General features: G+C 43.3%; 1 protein-coding gene across 1 annotated transcript in view; it reads right to left on the bottom strand.

Annotated features, from left to right (window-relative positions):
- Kcnmb2 (potassium calcium-activated channel subfamily M regulatory beta subunit 2) overlaps positions 1–22,333 on the bottom strand; it is a 281,231-nt gene that overhangs the window by 9,165 nt on the left and 249,733 nt on the right. Inside the window, exons 3-4 of the mRNA XM_052731263.1 lie at positions 11,882–12,052; positions 8,832–9,027 (exon numbers count right to left, since the gene is read on the bottom strand). Of these exons, the coding sequence (XP_052587223.1) occupies positions 8,832–9,027; positions 11,882–12,052 (367 nt within the window). The remainder of the gene's footprint in view (positions 1–8,831; positions 9,028–11,881; positions 12,053–22,333) is intronic.

The raw sequence follows: 22,333 nt of genomic DNA, 5'->3' as shown, positions 1-22,333 counted from the left end.
TGAGAACTTAGTTAACATTGGTTTCCATTTAGTGCTTCATCTTCATCTTCTGTCTTCTGTGCCTGCTAGTGCTGTGCTGAAGACACCACAGGATCTTACAGCACGCCAGTGTGAAGCTAAACACAACGTAAGCAGTCACTTGCGCCTGCCGCCATCTGGAAAGAGGTCTAGTTGTCACAATTTGATTGGATGAGGATGCTAGTCACATGGTAGAAAGAGGCTGGGGACACCACCAAGCATCTGGCAGTAGAGGGCAGGTCTCTGGGTCATGACCACAATGCCAAGAGCACCCAAGTTGAGGAGCTCTGGTCTAGACATGCTAGTCTCTGAAATAGGAGACCCATAATGCTTTGTAATGGGCAACAGAATGAGAAGCAATGCTGAATTTGGAGCTGTGAATTATGGCTAATTAATGGAGTGCCCCATTGGAAGCAATCATCTTCCTCATGATGGCTACGTACAAATATAATGCATATTTGTATTTATCATACCTATTACATATATATTTATCAGCATTCATCAAAATGGATACAGTCTTTTATTTCACTACAAATTTCATTTTAAATTCACCTTTAAATGAGTATGTGTTGAGAGTCACTGGTGTTTAGCAAGAAGTTTAATTCCCAAAGGAGACCAGAACTGCTGAAAAGCAACAGCCATGGTGAATTAATATTCAGCAGCTGTTTATGGCTCCAGTGACAGTCTGGTGGCCCAGGGAAGCAAAGGCCCCAAACCATGCTGAATTAATACTCAACCGCTGTTTGTCATTCTAGTGACAGCCTAGTGGCCAGTGGCTGAGGAAGGCCGAGTCCCCTAAGTCGCTCACAGCTCCCAGAGGCCATCAGTCAACTAAGAGCTCCATGAGAATGTGCCAACTTCTCCAGTTCAGCAGCTTGAGCTTGCCTACTGTCAATAGGCTGTAAACTGGGCTTAAAGACTAAAAACAAAAAAAAAAGGGGGGGGGGGAGAAGCTGAAAATGTAAAATCAAGTCTTTTGAATGTTTTCCCACAAAGATGCAGACAGCTCAGTTGATCCCTCTTGCCTCCTGTTGTCCAAGTTCCAACACCCTCGGTAGTAGCTAGAACCTCAAGAGAAGCATGGCCATTTCTTAGTGCCTGGGGATGCCTATTGCTCTTGTGAGGTTGGGGGAAGTAACAGGAACGTGATGTTGACCCTGAGGGTATTATTATTGTTATTAATTTTTTCATCTATTTTACATCCAAATCCCCTCCCTCCTCTCTTCCCATTCCCTCCCCTCTGCCTTTTCTCTACCCCCTCCCCCACCATCCACTCTTCCTCTTCAGTCTTCTTTCAGAAAGGGGCAGGCCTCCCATGGGCGTCAACAAAGCCTGGCACATCAAGAGTTGAGGCAGGACCAAGCTCCTCCCCCTGCATCAAGGCTGGGTGAGGCAACCCAGCATGGGGTATAGGTTCCCAAAAGCCAGCTCAAGTGCCAGGGATGGGTCCTGATCCCATTGCTAGGAGCCCCCAAACAGACCAGGCTACACAGCTGTTACACACACAGAGGGCCTAGGTCAGTCCCATGTAGGCCCCCTAGCTGTTGGTGCAGAGTCTGTGAGCTCCCATGAGCTCAGGTCAGCTGTCTCTATGGGTTCCCCTGTCATGACCTTGACACTCCCTTTTCTCCCCCCCATACAATCCCAACTCCTTCTCTGACCCTGAGGGTATTTTTATTTTCTCCTTTACCAGGGGTATCTGGAATATGCTTCACCTTGAACAGAAATGGTCAGGTAGTATTCCAACCTGGAGATGACTATTTTCTCAGAACTGTATTGCTGACTAAAAACAGAGGCTGCCCATGCAGATGATAAAGAGCTGGGTCAGGGAAGTCCATCCATAGTGTTCAGTGCCTCATGCAGTGAGTCTGCTAACTGTGGCTGGGGCCTGAAAGCCTCAGTGCTTGTGTGGTATTTTTGAGAGCCCAGAAGTGCTATGGCCAAAAACCATCATTAAAACCCTCTTTTCTCTGTGAGCGAGAGCTCTGAATGGATGCTTCTGGGAGCAATGCTCTGACTGCAGTTCGAAGTTTGACTGCCTCAGTTTAAACAGTTACAAGGCTGTGATGTTGGGGACTGGTGTCCACAAACACCTGGCAGAAGCAAATGGAAACACTAGAAAAAAATGACATCAACCCAGGCTGAAAGAGATTTTTATAAAGAACTTTGAAAAGGCTGGGGAGATGGCTCAGTCATTTAGTGATCTACTGCCTTTACAAAAACCTGAGTTTGGTTCCTGGAACTTGAGTAGGATGGCTCACATAACTCAAGCTTCAAGGGATCCAATACCCTTTTCTGGCTTCTGTCCATACTACGTACCTGTGCACAAACCCCATCATCCATATATATATATATATATATATATATATATATATATATATATATATATATATATTAGAATAACTTTGAAAGTATGTTTTCTGAAAAGCAATAAACTGCTCAGATAAGGTAAGACAACATAAATACCAGAAGTAGAACATGACCATGGGGCTGCAGCTGTTAAAGTGATCAAAACAGGCTTTTAAACAACCACAAGCATTCCAAGGAAAGAATTAGAATATTGTAAGAAGCTAGAAACAATCAAAGAAGACCCAAATGAGAATTCTAGAATTGAAAATACAGTAAGAGGACCGTGAAGGTCTGTTTGCCTGTCTGTGGTGTGTGTGCTCACTTGCATCCCTTGACGCTAGGGATGTATAGAAGCTGTGGCTCAGAGAGCTGTGGCTTCTGATGAGCTCTCTGGTTTGAATGCTGGCAAAGAGGAGTAGACTTTATCAGTGAACTTGGGATGTAGCTGTATCACAACTGCTAGAGCATGAGGTGAAATGTGTGTATTGGCGTAACACTCATTTAGATAAAGTACATGCATCCCATCCTTCATTTAACGGTATTGGTGAAAATATGTGGATTGCTCCTGAAAATGAATTTACCGCAAATATAACTATTGCAAGTTGGTGCCAAGAAGGAAAAATTATGATTTTCAAAATGACACTTGCATCAGCGACTGTTCTCATCACATTCAGCTTGTTTGGGACAATTCATTCAAAGCTGCTTGTGCTGTTACTCCACGTTCAAGAACTGGAAATATTAGACATGCGGCACTTTTCCTGTGCACTTTTCACCAGGGCAAAGCAGCAAGAACTGGATATGCTGAAGAAGACAGACAGCAAAGCATTTTGGCCTAAGCCCTTGAAGCCACAGGTCAAGCACATGGTGAAGAGGTTCCTCAGTTTTGGCGTGGGGTTCTTCTCGCTTGCAATTTCCACTGACTCATGGCTGCTACCAGACTGGGAGCTGGGTGTAATGCAGATCAGTGACCAAGCCACAGCTTACCAACCTTGGGATCCATCTTGGGAAGTGCCCTGCCTACTTGTGTGTGATTCATCGTGCTTATTTCTCCATTTTTACTGAGAATGACATGTTTTGTGCTATGTGTTGTAATCGTTTTGATAGTAGACTCAATTTCCAAATGCCTTATTGGGAAAACAGATGCTATTTGACAGTAAAAGATTTTTTAACAGAGGAGGAAATGAAAACTGAGGATGAAAACAAGGAAGTGAAGAGAACAATCGAGAAGAGAAAGAAGAGGTACATTAAGGGGAGGAAGAAAACCAAGGCTAGGGGGAAGATAACCCAATATAAGCCAAAAGCCCAAAACAGAGAAACAACAAAACAAAACAAAACATTGAAAAATAGTATGCTGAACTTCAAGAAGAAAATATACAAATCTCAACTGTAATATTTTTTCGTTTCTTTTCTATAGTTACTTATCAAATTTAATTTGGAAGACAAAAAACAGTATGAATATGGAACTTGCATTTGACAGAAAATAGTTGAGCTCTGAGTGATGCAGAGAGCAAATAATAGGAGCAGGAACAACCACAAAAAGTTGTCTTAAGGTTTTATTATGGTGTCTGATAAAAGAAGGAATATTTATGTTTTCATCTCTTTGTGTAGACATTTTACATGCATTAATACGTATCGGAAGTATTAAGTTAAATGAATTGTCCATGTATGGTGCTTAGTGCCACTCCAAGTTTAGAATTGCCATTTGATAAATATTAGCTTGTTTTAATTATTACTATTATAGTTACTGGTAATGGTTGCATTTCCCATGTGATATCAAAACATCAAATGTTGTTTATGTTTTATGTATTATTTGTGGAAGAATTTACTTGATACTTGTCCCTTCTGTTAGAAGATAAGCATATACTTTTTACTTCATGGTCTGCAATTCATCAAAGACTTTCTGCAATTTTTTGTCATGTATGTCCAATAAATGCAAAAATAATTCACTGTAAGTGAGCAATATAGGTGCTTCTAAATTTATATGATAAAATACATTTCAAGTTATTACTTATAGTTATTGAGCATATTTTGTAGAAGTTCACACATTTATAGGAAAAATAAGTTTACATTAGAATGGCAGTATTAATAAATTAATTGAATAAAATTCTTAGCATAGAAAAAAAGAAAATACAGTAAGAAAAGCTCAGAATTCAGTAGATGAGATTAACAGTTAAACATTTTAGAATTGAGAAAAAAATTGCTAAAGGGTTTAAATCCAGAATGAAGTGATGCGAGGGGAAATGAGAGAACAGAGAAAGGGAGAAAGAGACCAGACATGGTGAGGAAGCCAGCATCTAGCCAACTGGAGTCCCGGAAGGGAAGAGGGTCGGGGGGGTGGGGGGGGGGGGGGGGGGGGGGGGGGAGGACACAGTGTTTAATGAGATAGCCTGGGAACTTTCTGCAAGAGGAAGTTCAACAGGAAGGGAAGAACTCTCTGAATGCTTAGAAGTCTGAATAAGGCTGACTTCACACTTGGGTGTGTGCTAAACTGTAGAAAACCACAGGAAATGATCTTGAAACAGGCGAGATTGCCTCCCAGATGCAGCAGGGAAACGGGGCTGAGTGGTAAACAGCATCGCTGCTCATCAAGAGACAATGGAACAGAAGAAAGGCCGACCTAGAGCCGTGTGCTCAGTGAATGCATCCTTCAGGAAGCAAAGCTAGACAGAAATGCTTCAGGAAAACACAAACTGAGGAAATTCTCTGAACCAGACGCTGCTCTTGTATCCTCTCTAATGAAAGGTTGTTTTTCAGGCTGTGGGGAATGGCTGCAGATGGAAGAGCAGAATGAAAGACTGGACACAAAGGAAATGCAGAGTTGTGGGCTCATGGACGTTCAAATTCACTGCACACAACTTCCACACTCTGTGCCGAAGTCTAGGTAGACTCAGAATGGTAATAATAATACACAAATGGGCTCAGAACTGCCACAGCAGTCTCTGGGCTAACCATGGACATTGTAGGAGCAGATTAGTTTCCAGGAAGAGGAAGTGGGTCCTGCGAGTGACCCCGTGAAGAAGGGCGGTCTTTCACAAAACAGACTGAGCCAGTTGCTGTTCTTACACAAACACCTACAAACACAAAGCAAAAATAAAGAGACCCACGAACTTGACCCCAACATAAAGATCAATTTCAGGAAGACTGCATGGGGGAGAAAAAACAGTAATGCTTAGTTAAGAGAAATGACTAGGCTAAACAAGAGCTTAATAAACAGAACAACAGAAGTACTAAACAAAATGCCTTTACTGTGACAAGGCATGGTCACAGTAAAACTGGAAATGTCTTCCATGCAAAGATGGTGCAGAGAGGGAGGGAAGAGGTGGACACATAACTCCTGTCATTTGAGTCCGGTTCTTACTGTATGGCCCAGGCTGGTCTTCAACTCCTGGGTTCAAAAGATCCTCTCACCTCAGTCTTTGGAATAGCCGGAACGATCGGCACATGCCACCTTGTCTATATCTTTAATCAACTCCTACAAGGAATACAAAAAGTGAACAACCCGGGGGACTGAAGAAAAGAGGCTATTCAAATGACAGATACTTGAAAAGCCATCCAAACTAGAAGGAGACCTCACCACATCAGCTGTGAAGTCACGAGGAGCATTTGAAATGCTATGAATCTTCCCAACAGGGCTGTGGGGAGCTTTGGTGATACAGGCACATTGGGAAACCCCTGTCCTTACTTACTAAGATCTAAGATATACATATGTCAGGTAATGACCCAGGTAGTTCTCCTTCAGATTTACACGTGACAGAGTGTGTGGGCTTGTGGCTTGGGCATGGAGAGTTATATACAAAAGCGTCTATGGCAGAGCTATTTGCGATAGCCCTGAGCTGTAGAAAACTCCATGTCTATCAACTGTAGAGGGAAAAACTAAGCTGACATTCCACGTGAAATGGAAATGAATGAATCTCACCCCAGGGGAATGATGCCAGTCACTGTGCTCTGTGAAGGAAGCCTGACAGATAGGAACATTCTCTGTGATTCTGAATCTACACAGGTGTAACTTTAAGGAAAGTAAGACAATGTTTACAATATGTGCTTAGGTGATAAAAACCACAAAGAAAAACACAGAGGCAGATGCCATAATAGCTCCGGTGGTGGTTATCCAGGAGGGAGCAGAGCCTGTCGTTACTGGGAGGGGCAGGAAGGGTATTTTGGGGGAAAAGGAAAGAGTGATTTTGTTTCCTGTGTGGTGGCTAATGGGGAGCTCTTGATAATAAATACTGGGGTTATACCTTCTACATTGCACACATTTTTCTGTATGGGGTCATGACTCACACTTAAAAACAAGATAATGGGTCAAAGAAACCAAATGGAGTCCGTGACCATACAGAGCTGATAAGATCCTGATCCTAAACATGTACCTGGGATTGATAATGGGAATTTCAGTCCCTGTTTGTCACCTAAATAATGCAGCCAGAGCCAAAGTGACGAGATATCCAGACGAGGAAGTGGAAAGAGCCCCTATTGTCTGGTTCCTCTTCAGTTTTTTTTTTTTTTTTTTTTGGTTTTTTCGAGACAGGGTTTCTCTGTGTAGCTTTGCGCCTTTCCTGGAACTCGCTTTGGAGACCAGGCTGGCCTCGAACTCACAAAGATCCGCCTGCCTCTGCCTCCCGAGTGCTGGGATTAAAGGCGTGCGCCACCACCGCCCGGCTAGGGAACCCTCTTCAGTTTTTGAGGCTTCTCAGTTCCTTGGAGACAAGAGAGTTTTATAGGCACCCGCCAGTACAAGCCAGCTTTGATTAGGGATCTGACGTATGGGGAGAAAACGGACAGCTGGGAAGGCCTCAGCTCTATAGATTTGTGGAGGCTTGTCAGGACTGCTGTTGTTGCTGCCTACTACAAATGAAAGAACATCAGAAGCAACATTTTCAACAACATTCTCTGAGCTATTCATTAAGAGCGCCCTCAGGGATATTTGCAGGAATTCTTTCAAGTTGTTGTAACCAAAATGCAAGGTGGGTTTTATTCCTTTGCAGCAACACCATTTGCTGCCCATTTGCTAGTGCAGAACCTCTAAGCTACTGAAACCCTTGTAAGCTATCACTGAAGGGATGGTCACTGCAATGAAAACTTTTACAAGAACGATTAGCATTCACAAGGCTTGCTTCCTGGAAATAAGCACCAATGGTGCTATTGGAGGCTGAAATCAGACTGTCTTGGCCTATTCAAGAATATTCTGCACATCTAAGCAGCTAATATAAAACTCAAAACTAATATACATATAACTTGAAATTGATGATGGCAGACTGGTTCAACGAAAACACACACTGGTCATCACAGTCCTTCCCAGACCTTATAAATATAAATATTTTTGGACAGGATCCTGCTATGTGGTTTTGGCTTGCCTGGTACTTGCTTAGTAGCCCAGGTAGGCCTCAGACTTGTGGCAATCCTCCTGTTTTAACTTGTTAAGTGTGGGGATTATAGGCTTGAAACCATGATGGCCCACATCAAAGTAAATTTTATGCATAGCTTTGATATAATGCACATTTACTAAGCACCTGCCCATGTGGACTTTAATATACTAGTGTGGTGTTTTGAGTGAGAAACATGCTCCCTGGGCTCAGTTATTTGAATACTTGGTCCCTAGCTGATGGCGTTGTTTGGGAAGGTTATGAGGCGGTGGAACCTAGCTGAAGGAACTACGCTGCAGTTGTAGGAGCTTATAGCCTCATCTCATTTCCCATTCGCTTTCTTGTGTAGGTTGTGGTTGAGCATGAGACCTCTCAACTCCTGCTCCCGCTGCCATGCCTCCCTGCCGTGATGGAACCTTAAAGCAAAATAAACCCTGTCTTCCTTAAGTTGCCCTTGGCCATGGTATTTTGTCATCACATCAGAAAAGTGACTGATATGAACAGTACTATAAATTAGGCCTCTATGAACATCATATATAAAGAATGAACATACGTGTGTGAATTTATGAACACACACACACACACACACTCTGTTGACCACATGTTCAATTTCTTAGTTCAATTTCTTTCTACTCTCTAATCCTTAATTATGATAATGACTTTGTAAGTGGCTATTACTTTCCTTTTGAAAAAGCAGGCCCAGTATCAGGGAAGTTAAGTTACATGCCCAAAGTCACAGAACTGAATGCGGAAAAGTAAAGTCCAGTTTTACCCCATGTCTCCCAAGTCATGATAGGTATTTGGGCATGCACATCTCTTATTAAATTCTGTACTCGCTTTGAAAGACTTAGGCTCTTTGCAGAAATATCCTCTCAAACAGAAAACACAGCTAAATCTGCTCTACCATGAAATGAAGGAATAGCTTGTCCGTGGCTTGTACAGAAAACAAGCATTTCCCTGGACAGATCCAGAGGGTGAGTTCTGTGAATGGAGCAAGCAGGGCCTCCTTCATGGTGTGGTTCCTTTGAGATACTCACAAAGGGAAAGTGGAGAGAGGGGAGGCAGGCAGTCTGTGGGCTGGGCACCTGGGCACAGGGAGCCTACCTTCTGATTGATTTTCATGGTCTCTTCTGTGTGGTAGAGGAGGAGCTTCTCCCCGGAAGAAGTCAGGTTGACGTAGACCTGCAGGCAAGGGTACTGAGAGAGCTTCCAGCAGTCGGGCCCACAGCTGAAGGAACAGTTAAACGTTTCTGTGATCGACACGTTCAGCAGGGTGCACTGAGCCTCTTCTGTCCACACACTGCAGAGAAGGAGTGAGAGTGAGCACAGAGCAGGGAGGGTGCGGCAGCAGAGGACTGTCTCTTGGCTACTGAACTGCATGGGCCTCCCCAAAATCTATGATCCGTGTGTCTGTGTAAAGTTTACAGTTTTGAACAGACCAGCTTCCGGCATGCCGTGACACAGCACAAACTTTGGTGCCTGAGAACTTTCCCGGTGATATCCGCTGCATAGAATATTTACTAATATTTTAAGTGATTATTTTCTCCTTATTGAATTCACTGGTAAGCATAATGCACGCTTTATTTTTAGTTTTTATTTCTTGAGACAAGGTCTCACCACATAGGCAAGAATGGCCTCAGATGTGCTCTGTAGCCTGGGCTAACATCAGACTGTACTTCTGCTGTCTAAACCTCCTGAGGGGAGGGATGACAGGAGGCATCATCTGCCAGCAGAACCTTCACTCTCCCAGTATTTCTGCATTGTACAGCTGCTTGCTCAGGCTTTTTCATTCCAAACTCCACCTCAACCTGCTTTGCAGGTGGAAAAGGCTTTACTAAGGGAGGGGCTGGGGGAAAGGTGGCCCAAAGGTGGAGTGGCTCAGGGGTGGACTTGACAGCTAGAGGAGAGCAATACCATGCAATAAACTCATTCTAACACGGGAAATAAGGTAACAACGGCCTTTTGGAGATGTCAAGAGCAATGGCTACTTAGAGCCTTTCTCCCTGACTGGCAATTGACACGAATGATTTCCTTTTGTTCTCTCAACAACCCTATATATTGGTTATTAATCCCTTTGAAAGGTGAGTGAATTGGGGGCCACAGAAATCAGATGGCACAGTCAAGAACACACAGTTGGAAAGTGACAGAAACTGTGGCTTTACCCTTCTCTGAGGCTATGTTTCGTTCTGTCATGGTGTGCCTTCCCAGGAAATCAACAGAAGATAAACCCTTCAGTGCAGATAAAGGGCTCAGGCAGGTTGCTCTGGGCCATGGCAGCCAGAGATTCCCGCTAACCATTGGTTGAATTTCGTTTTACAGTAGCTTTCATTTTGCGATCAAGTTGAGCATTTGCAATTAGGAAGTAACACAGTGGCAATCGATGGTTTGCCTCTGGATGTAAGCTCAATTGCAGGGAGCAGAAAACACATGTTCACAAGGAGTAACAACCCTGCCCTTTGCTGGACACACGTGGATAGCTCCTTACTTTTGCATGTGCCAGATGACTAGACTCAGTCTCCTCTGGTGTAGCAAATTGAATTTTCTGGACCATGAATGGTCAGAATCTGCTTTTACAACTGGGGGGGGGAGCGGGGAGGGGTACACATCCTAGATAGTTCTTTGCAGGTGTGAGAATCGGAAAGAGGCTTCGGATCCGGTAAACACTGGGGCCCCAGGCACCAGCACTTTTACTGGAAGAGAGGACAGCTGAAGCCCTCAGAGAAAGAACAGGCCAACCAGGACGGGAAAGAGGAGCAAATTGCTACATTTCAGCTCCGCTTGCCTTCTGAAATGAAAGCATTAATTTAGCTAGAGAAACAAGTGGCACAAAATGGTTTGATTTTCTCTTGGGTTGAAACTTCCACTTTCATGTGAAAGGGCCTTATTTCCTCAAGCCTGACCATTGGCAGACGTGCCGAGTCTCGGGGCTCGGGGTCTGGATGGCAGGGAGGGAGGAGCACGTGGGGACATAGCAGCCGGCCTGTTCAGGAAGACACGCTTCAGTGTCATCCACCGCCTAGTGACTTCTCCTTACTCAGTAAACCCAAGGTAAACACTGAACCGAAAAGGCTTCAGAAGCTGTTACTTTAAGAGACTGCTGTCAATCTCCCAGCTTCACAGCACATCAGAATCCCTGGAGTTTCAGAATACCGAGCACTGGTCTGTCTTCAGACAATTAATTCTCACCTTCTTTGTCTTGGACATACAAAAGTTCCCAAGGAAGCTGGTGATGGAGAAGTAGGGTGGGTGAGAAAAGCAGACAGACTTAGAGAATAGCAGGAATCAGGACTCTTGAATTTGTGGGATGTGGCTTTGAAATCTTAACTTTGTGCTGTGCTGCACTGAATTGTGTGACATTGTGTACGTATGTGTATGCGTGCGCGCACGTGTGTGTGTGTGTGTGTGTGTGTGTGTGCGTGTGCATGTGTACTTGTGTGTGGGTGAATTTGCACACATGTGTGCATGTTCATGTTTGTATATAAGTGTGTGTATGTGTATGCAGATACACTTGCATGTGTACATATGCATGTTTGTGTGTGTGCAGGCGCATGTGTATGAGTATGTGTACATGTTCATGTGAGTATATTTCTGTGTGTGTTTGTTGAGGCCAGAGGATGATCTCAGATGTTATTTCTCAGATATTGTCCACATTGCTTTTTTTTTTGATACAGGGTCTCTCAGTGGCCTGGGGTTCAGCAATTAGACTAGCCTCCTGGTCAGTGAGCTCCAGAGATTGCTTGTCTCTGCCTCTCTAGTGCTGGCATTACAAGTGCATGCCACCATACCTGGGCTTCGTATGTGGGTTCAAGGTTTGCGTCTAGGGTTCTCATGACTGTGCAGCAAGCTTGCTGTGGAAAGCCATCTCCTAAGTTCCCGTGTCACATCATCTCCTGTGTCACAAGTCCCCAGGGTCTGCACCGATGGGTACATTGATGGGTAGTTGTGAGAAAGAAACAAGTGGTGTATGAAAAGTGGCCAGCTCACAGTAGACAGTTCACACATTCATTGTTTCTATCAGATAACATTAGAAAACTCTGCACCAGGTGCCTCTGAAAGTTTTGAGGAAAGGTGAGAAAAATGCCATCAGGGTTGAATGAACAATGGCGGAGCAGAGAAGGAGAAGGCAGTGGATTTCTCGGTGCCCATGGCATTACCTCTGCATGTAGGAGCGCAGCAGCGTGATTCCCAGCAGGAAGTACATCATGATGGAGCACACCATCATGGCCAGTCCCAGAAGGATAGCCCGGTCCTCCCCAGCCTTCAGTGCTGTCACAGTTTTCCTCTTGTCAAGGAGGTCATGGTCCCTGATTTTCTGGTAGATATTTCTGAAGTTGAAAATAATACAGTCTTACATGAGACTCACAGTTATACTTCATGTCCCTTGAGGGGGGCTGTTCCCACCCCTGCTTTCCTAAAGGGAAAGACCTACAGGAGTGCTCCAAACACACCTGAGTGAAGTTAAATTGCAGTGCAACCCCTGGCTCTCAACACATCACACACATTCACATGCACACACACAGACATACACAGACTCAGACACACACACACAGAGACATACACAGACTCAGACATACATACACAGACATACACAGACTCAGACACACACACACACACACACACACACACACACACACACACACACACAGACATACATACACAGACATACACAGACTCAGACACACACACACAGAGACATACACAGACTCAGACATACATACACAGACATACACAGACTCAGACACACACACACACACACACACACACAGAGACATACATACACAGACATACACAGACTCAGACACACACACACACAGACATACACAGACTCAGACATACATACACAGACATACACAGACTCAGACACACACACACACACAGACATACACAGACTCAGACACACACACACACACACACACACACAGAGAGACATACATACACAGACATACACAGACTCAGACACACACACACACAGACATACACAGACTCAGACATACATACACAGACATACACAGACTCAGACACACACACACACACACAGACATACACAGACTCAGACACACACACACACACACACACACACAGAGACATACATACACAGACATACACAGACTCAGACATACACACACACACACACACACACAGACATACATACACAGACATACACAGACTCAGACACACACATACACACAGAGACATACATACACAGACATACACAGACTCAGACACACACACACACACACACACACAGAGACATACATACACAGACATACACAGACTCAGACACACACATACACACAGAGACATACATACACAGACATACACAGACTCAGACACACACACACACACACACACACACACACACACACACACACATGCACACACTACATGCACAGAAAGAGGAGAGCACAGACATACACCCGTGTAACATCCCTGCACAGAAATGATCCCTAATTCTGTATTTTGGAGATTCATGTCTAACTGTAAAGTAATTTTTCTCTGTTCAATTCTAAGAAAGACAGCAATTCCCTCAACCCTCAAAAAATGCCTTGGGTTTATTGACTTCATATTAATGAAGTTGATCATTGTTGGTATGCAATTGCTGAATCTACTTATGTCTGTGCTTATGTGTGTGTAAATATCACTTTATTCTGTTTATTCTTACCACCAGAGGCCTGGAATGACACTGTCTCATGATTTCCCAGCTCAAGCCTGGGGCCTTTAGACTACCTGGCCACCCCACAAAAGCCTTCCACGGCCCGGCAATCACCTGCCCTCTCGGTTTTGTGATTCATTTTTGAGATTTCTTTGAAAAGTGTAGCATTTACATCAAAGCTCTTTAAACTTGACCCTGTGTGAACTTGAAGACCAAACTGGTGCCCATTAGCTGTGAAAGGCAGGGGCAGGCAGACTTCTGAGTCAGGGAAGACAGGCTGAGGCTGAGTGCCTTCAAAAACCCACTGGAAAATAATAACCTGTTGTTACTTGGCTAATATCATTTATCAACATGTATTTAACTCTGACGGCTGCCGTTGAGATCTGCGTTCTGCAGATGGAAGCCAGAGAGGATGATCTGTGCTGTTCTAGACTATTAGGCTGCCACACAGCATTGAATATGCCAGTCTGCCATAAAATAGGATGGGTGTTATCAGTTGCCGCCGGAACAAGAAGCACATAAAATGATCCAACTGAGTCATTTCAAAACATACTTGGAAAATAAATATTCTTTGTGAGCTCTAGAATGGGTAAGTAAAAGGCAAAATGGTGGTTTCCCCACAGCTCGTAGGTGTCTAGGAAATGGGAATTTACACAGCAAAATGAAAGTCTTGAGTGGGTGGGATACAGTTATGAAATCCATCAATGAATGGCTATTGAATTAATGGATAAATGAAGGAGTGTTAATATGACAGAAGAATGAGATCCCATTAGGAGGTTAGGTCCACACACGTATTGTGAGTGCTGTAACCTCTTGTGTTGGGGACATGGTCCCTGTTAAATAAGAGGAAAGATGTGAAAATTAGTGTCAACTGAGGGTGGGAGTTTCCTGGTGGATCAACTCAGTGTCTTGGCAATTTCCCCAGCATGAGGGATCAGGACAGGAAGTCAGTGTAAGTCAGAAAAGGCTTCCTGGAAGAGCAATGTCTTGAACGGAACCTTCAAGGTTGATTGCAGTTAAGCAAATGGGACATAGAACCGGTGATATTGGACAGAGGGATCACAGAAGCAAAGGTGCAGGGTCTTGGAGTTGCACAGCATGTGCCAGGAAGGATTGTGCTGATGGTCCTAGGAGGTCCACACCACAGAAACAGGGCAGGCGGATGAGACATGTGGTGTCATGGAGGCTTTGAAAGTCATTCTAGACAGTAGCCTTCCTTCTGTAATAAAAAAGATGCTGTCAACTGGTGATGTGACCAGTTTCAGAGTGATTGCTGTGCCTGCGGTGTGGAGATTAGAAACAGGAAAAGTCTTAAATCAGAGAGAGAAGGAGGAGGAAGAACTGGGAGATGGTTCAATAGTGTTGGCAGAGGATGAAGATCCAGGCTAAAGATAGGACAAAGAGAGGAGGCAGCATGTGGAGAAACGTCCAGGAGATGAACCCTCAGCATGCAGTGACTGATCAAATGAGGGGATGACGAGGCAGTAACGAGGCAGCTGAGCTGTGTGCTGCTGTTTTTCTGTGTATGGTGGGGAAGTGTGAAGAGTGGAAAGACCACCTCTTTTCTATTCAGGTCTTTTGGAGAATGGAAGTTATTGTTGAATCTACAGGACAACAGAAGTCTTTGGAGGGGGGCGGTGAGATGGCTCAGAGCTGAGATTGCTTTCACCTAAGCCCAATAACCTGAGTTTTTTCCCTGGGTCCTACATGGTAGGAGAGGAGTGACTCCATCAAGTGATCTTCTGACCTCCACATGAAGGCATGTGTGCAACAAACAAACATACATAAACTTAAAAAGTCTTTAGGCTGGAGAGATAGCTCAGTGGCTAAGAACAATGGCTGCTCTTACAAGGGACCTTGGTTCAGTTCCCAGCTCCCACATGAAAGCTCATCACCATCTCTAACTCCAGTTCCAGAGAATCTGATGCCCTCTTCTGGCCTCTGCAGACACTGGGCATGCAAAATACCCATACATATAAAGTAAAAATAAGTAAATCTAAAAATAAGGCTTTGTAAACAGATTTTCAGTTTTTCAGTAAAGTTTTGTTTTGCCCTAAGCAATAGCCGGTACATTAAAAAAAATTCAACCTCAATGTCTACATAATGTTTTGGAAATTTCATGTCAAGACTCAGCTTATAATTCTGGAGATGCATAGTGTAGATGACACGGTCTATGTGGACAGCAGGGAGACATCACTACAAGCCTGGTGATGGTGTTGATTGGACGGTCCAGAAGGGAAGCAAGCCAGTCCCTGAGGCCCAGCTTCCCCGAGGATCAGTTACTGGAGACGGAAGCACCAAAAGGCAGTTGACTGAAGGTTCAGTTCACACTGCGAGCAGAACCTACCTACTTTACCAACTTACAGATTTCACGAAGACTTGTTTTAAGCAGAGTTATTTAATATAGTAAGTGGATATGGGTATGTTTTTCTCCCCTATATGTTAATGGCACATTTTAACATGTTTCATCAAGAAGTATGTTGTCATGAAGATGTTCTTCTCAGCAGTATTTAAGATTGTTTGATTTTAAAAAAAGGACTGGGCTTCTGAGTCCCTTTATAAATGTATTTAATAAACATATTCATTTGTATGTGTATAAATATGTATTATTCTTAGAGATGTAAAAACAATTTCACATTTCCTGTGGTGCTTGTTTATTTTATACTGATTTATTTTCAAATCCTTTTTGGGGATTTAGTTAGTCTAAATTAGAGTTAATATTGCTGTGATAAAACACCATGAGCAAAAGCAACTTGGGGAGGAAAGGGTTGATTTGGCTAACACTTCCACATTGTAGTCCATCACTGAAGGACGTCAGGACAGGAACTCAAACAGGGCAGGAACCTGGAGGCAGGAGCTGATGCAGAGGCCATGGAGGGGTGCTGCTTACTGGCTTCTCATGGCTTGCTGAGTCTGCTTTCTTATAAAACCCAGGATGGCACCACCCGCCATGGGCTGGGTCCTTTCTCATCAATCACTAATAAAGAAAATGCCTTACAGCTGGATCTTATGGAGGCATTTGCTCAATTAAGGTTCCCTCCTTTCAGATAACTCCAGCCTATGTCAAGTTGTCATAAAAGTAGCCAGCATAGGAACGTTGTTCTCCTGATATTTTGGTTTTACTGGAATTTCCATCCCATTTCACATCACAACTGTTATCACCACCACAGATTTGTCAGCCTTCTCAGCTAACCAAAGTTTGCTTCTCTTCTGCATTCAAAAAGCCTAGAGTATTTTCAAAGATTTTTTTGTTTTAAATAAAGTGTATACTGTGTGTGTGTGTGTGTGTGTGTGTGTGTGTGTGTGTGTGTGTGTGTGTGTGAGTGCAGGTGCTAGAGGAGGCCAGAGACACAGAATCCCTGGGAACTTGAATTATATGCAGTTGTGAGCGACCTGACAGACATGCTGGGAATTGAACTTGGGTCCTCTGCAAGAGCAGCAAGTGCTCTCACTGAGCAATCTCTACAGTCCTGGAGGAGAGCTTTCAATAGCTCTTTGTAGATTCAGCGATTTATTTAGATGGCTCTTATTTTGTCCTTGTGGAACTGTTAAATAAATCTTTGCTAACTTATCTTTGTTCTGTTCCCATTTCCACAGCAGGAAGGCCCTGGGTGAGAACAGCAGGAGCCTCTGCAGGGAAGCCTTTTGTTGAAGAGGAGAAATTGACAAGTGTGCAACCCAGCCTGCTGATCTAGAAAGTGGGACCCAGGGAGCAGAGCAGGGGACAGAAAGAGCAAGGGACAGAGAGAAGAGGAGACCTCGGATAGTGTCTGGACACAGCCAGAGAAAGACAGCAGAAATGTAGAGGGATGGTGACTACAGATTCTGAGATACAGGAGACAAGAGTGCAGTCCCTAATTAAGGGTGACTGTGACCATATTTATCCCTGCTAGTTAGTGTGGACTGTGACCAAACACTATAGGGTTACAATAACTGTGTCACAGTTTTGATACACAGTGTGATTTAATAAATTCACCAAAATGGTTGATCAGCAAATAGATTCTTTGTCAAATTGGCTTCTGGCAAATTGGTCATTGGTGTACTGGATCCCCAGACATGAACACTCAGAGGACCAGTGGCAGATAGATAGTCTAGGGCTGTGGCTTAGAATGTGAAGGTGGTTTGGAAGTCTGCCACTGATGCACATGGGAAGGGCACAGGCGTCTGTGACAGACTGAACCAGGCCTTGGAGGGGCAGATGACTGAGAAGTGGAGGAGTCTCTGGGAGATGGGATAGAGGGCTGAGGGCAGCTGGGTCCAGGATGGGAAATCTCTTGGTTGGTAAGCTATGCACAGGCCAGAAGGAAAAGATCAGTTTGTGAAGCTTGAGAGGACATTAAAGGAAATGAAACAAGTGTGACAATTAGATTTGCACTTTAGAAATATCATGAATGTTCATGAGACTGGTTGTTAAATAGCCTTTCACAAGCACTACTATTATGTTGACTGTGGTATTCTCCTTTAGAGAAATAATGAAAGTAATATAACAAAAAATAACTAAAAGAATATGTGTGTGTGTGTGTGTGTGTGTGTGTGTGTGTGTGTGTGTGTGTGTGTGTGCAGGACAAAGAATTCATGGCCACAGAATGAAATCAGACTGTGGTGATATTGTGTTTCCCAAAATATTGTGCACCCTAATAAACTTCTCTGGGGTCAGAGAACAGAACAGCCACTAGACAGACATAGAGGTCAGAAAATGGTGGCACTCACACCTTTAATCCTATCACTTGGGAGGCAGAGATCTACCTGGATCTCTGTGAGTTCAAGGCTGCACTGGAAACAGCCAGGCGTGGTAACAAGAGCCTTTAATCCCAGGAAGTAATGGCAGGAAGCAGAAAGGTATATAAGGCATGAAAACCAGGAACTAGGCAGGTTAAGCTTTCAGGCTTCTAGCAGCAATTCAGCTGAGATCCATTCGGATGCGGACACAGAGGTTTCCAGTCTGAGGAAACAGGATCAGCTGAGGAATTGGCAAGGTGAGGTGGCTGTGGCTTGTTCTGCTTCTCTGATATTCCAGTATTCACCCAATACCCAGCTCCAGGTTTGTTTTTATTAATAAGACTCTTTAAGATCCCTGCTACATCAGACAAATGAAAAAAAGCATTGAAATGAATGATATGGAAAACATGGAGTATCCAGTGGGTGTGGTTAAACAACAGGTAAGAATATACATTTTCCAATGCTTGTATTAGAGAATAAGAAAGCCCTAAAGGCAGGGCACTGAACATCTAAGGAAATTATGAGCTAAGTGGAACATTCAAAAGGGAGGAATAAGGAAGGAAATGACCATAAGCTAATACATGAAATAATAAATGATGTAGAAGGTAACTGTTAGAGGAGCAATGGATTCAAAGGTTAATGTGTTTTGAGAGACTAAAGAAATTAATACATCTTGACAAGACTGATAAAGAAAACATATAAATTCCAAGTAAATATGTGGAATCAAAAGCCATAATTGTGGGTATAGCATCCTTTAGAAAGGGGGCATTTAAAACAACTTTGCAGTCAGACATTTGGAAACTTTGAGGTACTAAACTTATTGAAATATACAATAAGGATTTGCAAATATGTAACTCACTGAACCCAACTCATAAATAGACAGAAGCCTTAAGTAATTCTAAATTATTAAAATTTGAAATAGCTATAAGTTTTAAATAATTAAAAGTATTTTGGTTATGGAAATACAAAGTTCTAACAACTTACAGCTGAGCTCAAGCTGTATTGTGCAGATAATTCCAGAGTACAGAAAGAGAATGCCAGCCAGCCTGGTTATGAGGTTGGCAAGTTCTGAGACCAAAACTAGTCAGAGCCATATGTGATGGAAAAATACAGGCCAACCTCATTCATAGCCACAAATATAAAGTTTAAAAGAACTTAGTTCACCAGATCTAACCATATTAAAAAAATGAAGTCTACCATGATAAAGCTACTACTGTTGTGTCTTAGAAATATAACATTGGTCATCATTAGATTTTTATTAATATATGAAAAGGATTATTAACTGATAATGTGATAATGTAATCTAGAAATGGATTAACATCCATTCATGGTAAAAGGTATTATTAAATTAGAAATAGAATCATCTTCAATGTAATAAAAGGGAGAGGAAAACTACCTGTACTGTAAATGATACAATTATCTAATGGTGAAATGTTGAAAAAGCTCACTTAGTAAGTTAGAGTGAAAATGTCCATCATCATCAGTTTTATTTTAATTTACTAAAAAAACAAGCTAATATAATTGGGCAGGAGTAACAAAGGAATGTTATATTTACAAATATAGAAGAAACAAAAGCTTATTATTTACCACTGATACAGTTATGAAGAATATTAAAATTAAGAATAGTCAGATAAATCACTGTTAAAATTTAGCAGAGGGCTGGTGAGAGGACCACCAACCCTGACCCTGCCGACCTGAGCTCAGGCTCAAGACACTGGTGGAAGGAGAGCATCCCCCTTCTGCTGTCCTCTGACTTCCACAGATGCCTCACGGCACACGCACATCCACATCACACACACCACACACACACATCTACACACATCAACATCACACACAACATACACACACACAACACACACATCCACATCACACACATCACACACACCACACACACACACACACACACACACACACACACACACACACACATCCACATCACACACACACACATCTACACACATCAACATCACACACACAACATGCATACACACAACACACACATCCACATCACACAAATACACACACACCACAACATCCACATCACACAAACACACACATCCAAATCACACACACACACACACCACACACACACACATTCACATCACACACACATCAACATCACACACATCCACACACATGCATATCACACAAACACACACATCCAAATCACACACACACACACACACACACCACACACACACACATTCACATCACACACACATCAACATCACACATATCCACACACATGCATATCACACAAACACACACACTACACACACATCCACACATCCACATCACAAACACACCACACACACATACACACACGGGGGGGGGGGGAGAGAGAGAGAGAGAGAGAGAGAGAGAGAGAGAGAGAGAGAGAGAGAGAGAGAGGCTGCAGAGATATCAAACCAAATTTGATAAACAACACACATCGGTCTTTCCATCTATCAGCAAAAATGTAAAGCGCATTTGAGCGTTAAAGCAGTGCAGTGGACTTCCTGAAGGGACAGTGAGCAGTTCTCCTTGGACAGGGAGGTTGTAGGGGAAAGAAACAGAGCTATTTCTACTTGTTGAGCCAAAGTGCAGGGGCTGGGCTGCCCTGTGTGTTTACCTAAAATCTAGGAAAGTCTTACTGAAGCAAGGGGTAGTCCTACTTTTGTCTCTCCACTGAAGCTGGTGAGCTTCCTCCACAGTGGGCGGGGAAGGAGGATGCTCGTCAGTGACCGACCAGCCAGGCAGGTTCTCCGGCAGTTTCCCACCCTCTCCTCAGTCCTGCTGCTTCTATCAAATCTACTGCTACGGGTTCAAACAAGTCGGCTTGCAAGCCTCTGTCTTGTTGCGTAGCCTCTGCCTTGTGCCATGAGTGCCATTTCTTGTTTGTCTCTTGTTAATTCGTCTTCGTTAATGTAAAGTCTGCTTTCTCTCCTTCCTCAGAGGCCAATGCAGGGGATCCTGTTCAACCAGAAAGAGGCTTGGCAACATTGAGACTTCATCGCCTCCCCTTTAAGCTGAATAGTTTTTAACAGTCTTCACTGTCGCATTTGAAAAATTCCTGTGTTATTTTTAAAAAACATCTTTTAAAGGTAATTTTCTCATTTCCTCGCTTTTGCTTGTTGGTTGTTTTATGTGATTATTGGGCGTTCACCCCAAACCGGTCCAGGTCTGACAAACTGACAGTTGTTGAGAATTAAAGGAACATATTACTAGGTTGATTTTCTGCATCAATAGGATTCTCTGACACTTAAATTATAGCTTTAATTTTTGTTTTCAAGGATGATTTCAGTAATTATGGGATTTAAAGTAATAAACGCGTTTGTGAAACAGGGTGTCGATGTGCATGCCCTTGGCCTACACAGTTAACAGACGAAAGCAGAAATAGCCTAAGGACACAGTTCCAGTCCCTTCTCCAGACCGACATTCCCAGCTGAATGTGTTTAGTTTGTCCATGCCTTTCCTTGACCACATCTGCATCTTTACTGCCTGGCTGAGCAAGAGCACATGGAAGCCCAGATTGAATCAAAGAAAGGAGGTTTTCAGTTCATCTGTGAGATGGCTAATCTGGATTATCCATTTGGTGGTATTGAGAATTATTGTGGAAACACATGTCTGGAAGCGTTTAGCTGGGGAAAGGCGTCTCTGGCTGAGGGTGGGTGGCACTTATCCTGTGGGTTGCAGTCCCAGGTTGAATAAGAAGGAGAAAGCAAGCTGAACAGCAGCATTCAACTCTCCTTGCTTCCTGACTGCAGACTCAATGTGACCAGCTGCCTCAAGCTCCTGTCTCCATGACTACACCTGCCTTGAACGAATGGTTGCCTCAAACTGTAAACCAAAATAAATCATTCCTTTCTTCCTTGAGTTTCCTTTGTCAGTTACGCTGTCATAGCAACAGAAAAGTAACGAATACAGTGTGTCTGGAGCACTGAGTCTTTGTTCAAATGCTAGTTACCTTCTGGGCTACAGTTTCCTACTTAAACACCATGGAATTATTTTCCCATAGCTAAAGTAACATAAGATGTACAAAGCATTGGAAATAGAGACGTGTGTGTGTGTGTGTGTGTGTGTGTGTGTGTGTGTGTGTGTGTCTGCAATAATCACTTGCATGCAACTTTTTTACTTGCTTTTTTCCCAGGAATGGTATGTCAAAATATTTCAAAGTACTAATTGATATAATATATTTCATTATTTAACAGATTTTCTATTGTGAAAATTGAAATGACCCCCAAATTTTCCCTGT

The sequence above is a fragment of the Peromyscus californicus genome, unplaced genomic scaffold (genome assembly GCF_007827085.1).
Source record: "Peromyscus californicus insignis strain IS unplaced genomic scaffold, ASM782708v3 Scaffold_9__1_contigs__length_137607984, whole genome shotgun sequence".
Lineage (NCBI taxonomy): Eukaryota > Metazoa > Chordata > Mammalia > Rodentia > Cricetidae > Peromyscus > Peromyscus californicus.
The sequence above is the reverse complement of the archived record's forward strand: the minus strand, read 5'-3'. Positions and strand labels throughout refer to the sequence as shown.